The 7,576-nt window shown below is 37.2% G+C and overlaps 1 protein-coding gene across 2 annotated transcripts in view; it reads left to right on the forward strand.

Annotated features, from left to right (window-relative positions):
• The window catches only part of MORF4L2 (mortality factor 4 like 2), a 13,291-nt gene extending 5,721 nt beyond the window's left edge, over positions 1 to 7,570 (forward strand). For both annotated transcript variants that reach the window (XM_077748280.1, XM_077748279.1), the window contains 2 exons: positions 4,594 to 4,699; positions 6,287 to 7,570. In XM_077748280.1, coding sequence (XP_077604406.1) covers positions 6,311 to 7,177 — 867 coding nt within the window. In that variant the 5' untranslated portion in view covers positions 4,594 to 4,699; positions 6,287 to 6,310 and the 3' untranslated portion in view covers positions 7,178 to 7,570. The remainder of the gene's footprint in view (positions 1 to 4,593; positions 4,700 to 6,286) is intronic.
• The last annotated feature ends 6 nt before the right edge of the window (positions 7,571 to 7,576 follow it).

Raw genomic sequence — 7,576 nt, forward strand, 5'->3', positions numbered from 1 at the left:
GTACTTAGAATATAAATATTCATCTAGAAATTTAGAATGTTCTATGTAAAAATAGAATGTTCAAATCAGCGGGGAAAGGATGACCTCTTTAATAATTAATATTAAAAGTTATATAGTTGGAAGAAACTATAAAAATACCAAGAAATATAGGAAATTGTTTTTAGAATATTGATTTGGTAACATTTTCCCTAGACATAACATAAATGTCAAAGGAAAAGGTTGACACACAGAGACCGTCTTAGAAGGAAAATGAGTTTGGAAAAAATATTTTCAACATACCCAAGAAAACTTAGGATTTAATTGTTAGAAATCAATAAATTGAAAGCAAACAACCTGGTAGAAAAGAAAAATATTCACATAAGAAAAATATAACACATGAATGTATGAAAGATGCTCAATATCCCACATATTCAAATAAAGTATTATTGCATACTAGATAAGCAAAAAAATGATTGTTTTTTCCCAAAAGATGTTGCTGAAGGTATAGATGAATGAACTTTAAGGTTTTTGCTAGGAGTACAAATTAAAGCGGTTCTTTACAAATTGAATTTGTCTCTATCTCATCAAAGTTAAAAATATACCAATCCTTTGAACAGTTCCACTTTTGAGAATAATTCTGAAATCTCTTAATATATCTATCTACTTACGTCTATTACAGCATTTCTGTAATAACGAAGCTATCAGAAACAACCTAAATGTTCATTAATAAGTTAAACTTATTAATAGTTAAATTCTGGCACAGAGATTATAGAGTGATGTTAAAAAGAATGACAGATGCCCATGATAAAGTAAGAAAAGGTGTGCGGCAGTAGGTCTCACTTTACCAAGTCAAATATAAAATACACATTTAGTTTTAAAGGTATGTTTTTGTGTGAATATGTATATAAGATTTGAAATCCTATACACTCCTGGGATTGGGGAAGGGAGGTAAATGGAGAATTCCGCCATCATTTTGTGTGGTGGTATTTACACATATGTAAAGGAAAGAGTACCCCAAAATGGTGCCACAACGTTAACTACTTGGGGTAGACAATACAGGCTTTTCAGTTTATAACGTACAAAGTAAATTCTGGGTGGGTTAAGGAATTAAAATATAAAACATCCATTAAAATGACCTGTTTTAACAGTGGAAGGAAAAACTAACATTCCATTATATAAAACTTTAAAATCTTAACATTGGATGTTATAAAAGGACACTAGGAGAAATATTTGCCCCAGAATGACAACTCTTGATAAAGAGCTCCTATAAATGTTAAAATCAGTATAAGAACCAACTAGGCACAGAGCAAGAGCCATAAATATTTAAGGCCAATAGACACTTTAAATGTTGAAGCATCACTAAGAAGCTCAACAGCTAAACATTTCATAAAATTTCATTAATTTTGCAAAAGACTAGCCGCTGCTGACCAGAGCATGGGTGTGATAGTTTTACACACTATTTATAAAGTTGGAAATTGGTATGGCATGGGGGAAGTAATTTGATAACCTGTTAGTCCCTCGTGACCCACTATATCTGTCTGGAAGTTTTAATAGGAAACGAGGACAAAAATATTTAAATAGTTACTACAGGGTAAATTGAGGGGGAATCACTTTTCCCTTAAGGGGGTACTTTAATGTATCGCCACTTAATAAAATACACAGCTTAAGATCTGTATACATTGGGAAAAATGAGTTGTAGTTGCAAATTTTTTAAAACAGAAGATCTAAAATTTGATATTTAGTATTCACTTTTGTTTAAATGAATATTTACACAGAAATTAAAAATAGAAACCTAGGGCAAACCTACAAATGTGTTTTCTCAGTGTCTGGCCTACCCTAGAGCTGACCTGTAGAAAACAAGTAAAAAATATTTGATGATTCGTCCCTAAATTTGCTTCCATTTTCTTCATGTGTTGAATCACTCACTTTGATTCACTGTCATATACCCACAAGGGACCTAAGTGCTCCTCGAAAATATGTGAGATAAGTAAAACAATACCTGTGACAAAAAGGGATTAATGGTGTAGTTCTATAAGCAAAACTAACATGATATTTAAATAAATCATAAACTTGAGTCCTAGCGTCAGCTTCATATGGTACTGGAGATGGGAGAGAAACGGGCTACAACTGGAGATTTAAGGAAGAGCTAGGATTTCTGTGGTATTTAGATGAGGGAGCATGACAGGAGCAAAGAGTAGCATGCTAAGTTCATAAACAATGTTAATAAAGCCTGAAACTCAAGACAAACTGTCAAATTCAAAGTTTAAAACTGCCCCAAGTTAATCTACAGTGCAAACTTTTTAAATGAGTGTGCACAGCACATCTGTCATTGATCATGAGAAGTGTTAAGCAGGAAAGAGCAGTATGAAGTGCAAAGCTATCCACAAACTTGTACTACAAGAAGGAGCATACATCAAAAGGACAGGTATTCCCTTCCTTTGATTTCTGGTTTCTGACTCACAGGTAGTGATTTGTTTGATATGTAGGATACTCAGATGAAAATAAAGGTGCTTAATTCCGAGAAAGGCTGTTTCCCTGACTTTATTCACTCTGGTCACAAACCTTTACTTGTGGTATAAGTATTTTTCTGTCTAGTGACAGATATTTCATTGAGACTTCATATGAATAATAGAATTTGTAGAGAATGACAACTCTCCCAGTTAATCAGAAGCAGGTGGAATTCCTTTTTGTAGTTTTTCTGTGAATGAATATATGTGGTTAATGCCAAGGATGTACAGTAGGTTCAGCTATTGTTTTCAAGTTCCTCCTCAGTAAGGAATTGCTGATGACCAGGTAGGCTTCCAAAATACTTCCTGTCCAGCCTTTCTTCTGTTTTATACAGTCTGGCTGGCTTGCACTGGGCCATCTTGCTTTCTTTAGTTAGTATTTTAACTGTCCCCTTGTTTTGTGGAAGCTCTGCACTATATTAGTTCTGAGGTGGGTTTTCTGGATTTCACTTATATTAACTAAATTCTCTTAAAACATCAGATACTATGTCCCCTATGTCCTGGTCACAATGAATGTTTGTTTTGAAACAAATTACTTTTGTAAGCGTGATAGCTTACAATGTATGCTGTGACACACTAGCCGCTCGCTGTCTGATCCTTCTACAGGATGTGTGTGTATATCCCTCTCAGCCAGAAGGTTTCTGATTCCCACAGGGTCAGTAACTGTATTTTCAGGTTTTGATGCTCTCTAAGGACCACCTTTGTCCTTTAATTTCTGCTCAGAGTTTTGTGCTCTTAATTAGAGGATATCATTTGCTTAATGAAAGCTCTTCCAGCCAGGTCTGTCTTTCCAATAACTGGTTTCCCTGATTCAAACCTCTGTCTAGCATTTCTTACCTCTTATTTTCCCCCTCAGGGTTTCTCTGACACCTGCTCAACATTGTTTTAACGTCTAGGGATTGGTTGAGAGGCTTTTTCTGTGGGTGAAAGGCCACAGTTACCAGAGAAGTCTGGTTTAAGGCTGATCCACCATCATCCCTCATTTTTTCTTAAAGGTTACCCTGATTTTAACAATCTGGTATTTATTCATCTAGATACTTTCCTATGCATTTACACATATCAGCTTAAAACAGGATTTTTTAAAATGTTTGTTTATTTTAGAGACAGAGAGTGAAAGGCAGAGGGGTACAGAGAGGAGGCACAGAATCCAAAGCAGACTCCAGGCTCTGAGCTGTCAGCACAGAGCCTGATGTGGGGCTCAAATTCAAGGAGTGCGAAATCATGACCTGAGCTGAAGTCAGACACTTCACTGACTGAGCCACCAGGCACCCCTAAAACATGATTTTGATCACACTCAACTGTTCATAAGAACTGTGTGAGACTGATAGTTCTTTTTTGACCTATCTCTTCAGGATCCTCTTATACATACTACGCATTATGCCTGTTTACTTACTAATATAGAATCGAACATCTTTCCATGTTTTACGTGGTTTTTTGCTTAATTCACTTGAATGTTCTTCCGTAGTGTGCATACATAATTTATGTTAGAAGAAAATTTAGATGTTTACAGTTCTTCAGTATTAAAAACGCCACCACAACAAACATCTTTGTATCCATATTTACATGTATTCCTGCAAGGTACTGTGCTAGCTGTTTGGCCACGTTGTATTTAAGAAGTTTTTAACAAGAGGGGCGCCTGGGTGGCTCAGTTGTTAAGCATCCGACTTGGGCCCAGGTTATGATCTCACGGTTCGTGGGTTTGAGCCCTGCATCGGGTTCTGTGCAGGCAGCTCAGAGCCTGGAGCCTGTTTCAGATTCTGTGTCTCCCTCTCTCTCTGCCTCTCCCCTGCTCATGCTGTGTCTCTCTCTGTTTCAAAAATAAAAACTAATTTTTTTTTAAATAAGTTTTTAACAAAAACCTGTAAAAGCTAGTGGGTAATTTGCTTCATTTCATAGATCAGAAAAAGGCTAAGTGAGCTTACATATCGCCTAAGTCCTCACAACTGATAAATGACAGAGCCTAATTGAAGTAGAATTATGTCTAACATTGGTGCTCATATATTTGATATTACAGTTGTAAACCACATAGTCATAAAATTAGGTTACTTTATTCTGTATTATTTCACAAAAGTTCATCTTCATGGCAGATACCTGTTTTCCTTTCTAGATTGTGTCTCCCACCTTATCCTTCCAGACCATCCCAGGAGATCTAGGGAGGTTCCATCTGGGAAAACACTAGGAGTTCTTGGAAAGGAAAGAAGGAAGAGGATTATGTAAGTCAAAGAAAATGCTTCATCTGTCACACTGTAAGAATCATAGAACACTATTTTTTCAACCCCTCTGCTGCATTTTATCCTAATCCCTTCTTAAAACTCCCAGCGTCTTTGGCTTCCAGAAGAACATTCTCCTGATTCTTCCATTGCTGCTCTGACCGTTTTTGTTTTTGGTCTCTGTTCACCCTTTATATGTCTTTTTTAGGTTTTTCTAGTATTCCATACTTTGGTTCAGTTTTTTTTTCCCCACTTCTCTTCATGAATGATTTCAATGGCTTTCATACATAGCTTCCAGTAGCAGCTATAAAATGATTACTCTCAGATCCCTGTTTCTGGCTCTAACCTTTAGCTGAGCTTTAAAGTAAATATCTAACTGTACGCCTCACACTTAATAGATCCAGTACTGAACTTCTTTCCTCTCCAATCCATTTTCTTCTCTAGACACAGTTTCATGTGATAACACTAACGACCTAATCACCCATTCTCAAAACCTGGGAGTCATCAATGACTTCTCCCTCCTCCATGTGATTTCAGCTAATACTGAAAGTTGTGTCATGTACCATTTCTTGTTTACTTCTAAATACTCTGTGCCTGTAACTATCATTGTACTAACCTCATTGTTTTTTTTTCTTTTTATTATTTATTGAAGTATTTTATTTTTTATAGTTTATTGTCAAGTTGGTTTCTATATAACACCCAGTGCTCATCCCAACAAGTGCGCTCCTCCGTGCCCATCACCCATTTTCCCCTTCCCCCACCCCCCTTCAACCCTCAGTTTGTTCTCTGTATTTAAGAGTCTCTTATGGCTTGCCTCCCTCCCTCTCCTTAACTATTTTTTCCTCTTCTCCTCCTCTATGGTCCTCTGTTGACTTTTCTCCTGTTCCACATATGGTATCTGTCTTTCTCTGCTTGACTTATTTCACTTAGCATAACACCCCAAAGCTCATTGTTTTTTTAATTGACNTGAATGGATGGATTAATTATTTCCTATTACTTTATTGCTGATTCTAAACTGATCATTAAAATCAGTGATTTTATTGATTCATTAATTACCCAGGCTTAAAATTATAGAGCTATCTTTGACGACTCCTTCTCCTTCATTTACCTAGTTTTGAATTCAGTTTCTCTAGACTCTGTCATCACTCTAGTTCAGGCCTACCTGGACTCTTACAAAAAACCTTTAGTGTTACTTGTTTTGCCTTTAGTCAACTAAATTAAACTTCTTTCATCTTGTCATTTTTTCCTGTTTAGAGTGTTGAATTTCACCTCCACTGCCTTGTGTAATTTCTTTGCCATTTTAATTCATTCTTCGTTTAAAATTACATTCCTATCTTTTGAGTGGCACCAAAAAACTAACTTATGGGCAAGTCTGATAAGTGATTGGATGGGATGAGAGTAGCGGTTGGTAGTGAGGATCAGAGAAAGAGGGTGGAGATAGTAAGTCACTTACACATGATCCTGAACTGGATTTGAGATCCAGATTCCAAGAGAATAGCTTATGTCATACTTGGATGGGTGTTTTATTAAGCATAGTGTGTTAAAGGTCACCATAGAAAACAAATAAGTAAAATGCTTTATGTATTACAGTGGTTGAAATAAAAACAGGGTTGAATGAGTTCCAGAAAGCAGGGTTCTCAAACTCGTGGACAACAATCTGCAGAAGAAGACAACTTCAAAAAACCAACTAGAAGCAATATGCAGAGAAGTAAGATGAGAGGGGCCTCCTCAGGAAAGAAGACTGCTGGTCCACAACAGAAAAATCTGGAACCAGCTCTCCCAGGCAGATGGGGGGGTCGCTCTGCGGAGAACCCCCCTTCAGGATCAGTGAGGAAGACAAGAAAGAACAAACAGAAGACACCTGGAAATGGAGATGGTGGCAGTACCAGCGAAGCACCTCAGCCACCTCGGAAGAAAAGGGCCCGGGCAGACCCTACTGTTGAAAGTGAGGAGGCATTTAAGAATAGAATGGAAGTTAAAGTGAAGATTCCTGAAGAATTAAAACCGTGGCTTGTTGAGGACTGGGACTTAGTTACCAGGCAGAAGCAGCTGTTTCAACTCCCTGCTAAGAAAAATGTAGATGCTATCCTGGAAGAGTATGCAAATTGTAAGAAGTCGCAGGGAAATGTCGATAATAAGGAATATGCGGTTAATGAAGTTGTGGCAGGAATAAAAGAATATTTCAATGTGATGTTGGGCACTCAGCTGCTCTACAAATTTGAGAGGCCCCAGTATGCTGAAATCCTCTTGGCTCACCCTGATGCACCAATGTCCCAGGTTTATGGAGCCCCACATCTACTGAGATTATTTGTAAGAATCGGAGCAATGTTGGCGTATACGCCCCTTGATGAGAAGAGCCTTGCATTATTGTTGGGCTATTTGCATGATTTCCTAAAATATCTGGCAAAGAATGCTGCGTCTCTGTTTACTGCCAGTGATTACAAAGTGGCTTCGGCTGAGTACCACCGTAAAGCCCTGTGAGGGTCTACTGACCACTCACTGTTATGTCTGGTATCTGTAAACACTCTTTTTGTTCTTAGTCTTTTTCTTGTATAATTGATGTTCTTTAAAAATTGTTAATGTATAACAGGGCTTATGTTTCAGTTTTGTTTTCTGTTTTGTTTTAAACAGAAAATGAAAGGTGTGCAAGCTCCTTTTCTCATTTCAAAGTTGCTACCAGTGTATGCAGTAATTAGACAAAGAAGAAACATTCAGTAGAACATTTTATTGCCTAGTTGACAACATTGCTTGAATGCTGGTGGTTCTATCCCTTTGACACTACACAATTTTCTAATATGCGTTAATGCTCCGTGACAAAATGCCCTGATTCCTAGTGCCAAAGGTTCAACTTAATGTATATACCTCAAAACCCATGCATTT

This window comes from Crocuta crocuta, unplaced genomic scaffold, assembly GCF_008692635.1.
Source record: "Crocuta crocuta isolate KB4526 unplaced genomic scaffold, BGI_CrCroc_1.0 scaffold2576, whole genome shotgun sequence".
Taxonomy (NCBI): Eukaryota; Metazoa; Chordata; class Mammalia; order Carnivora; family Hyaenidae; genus Crocuta; species Crocuta crocuta.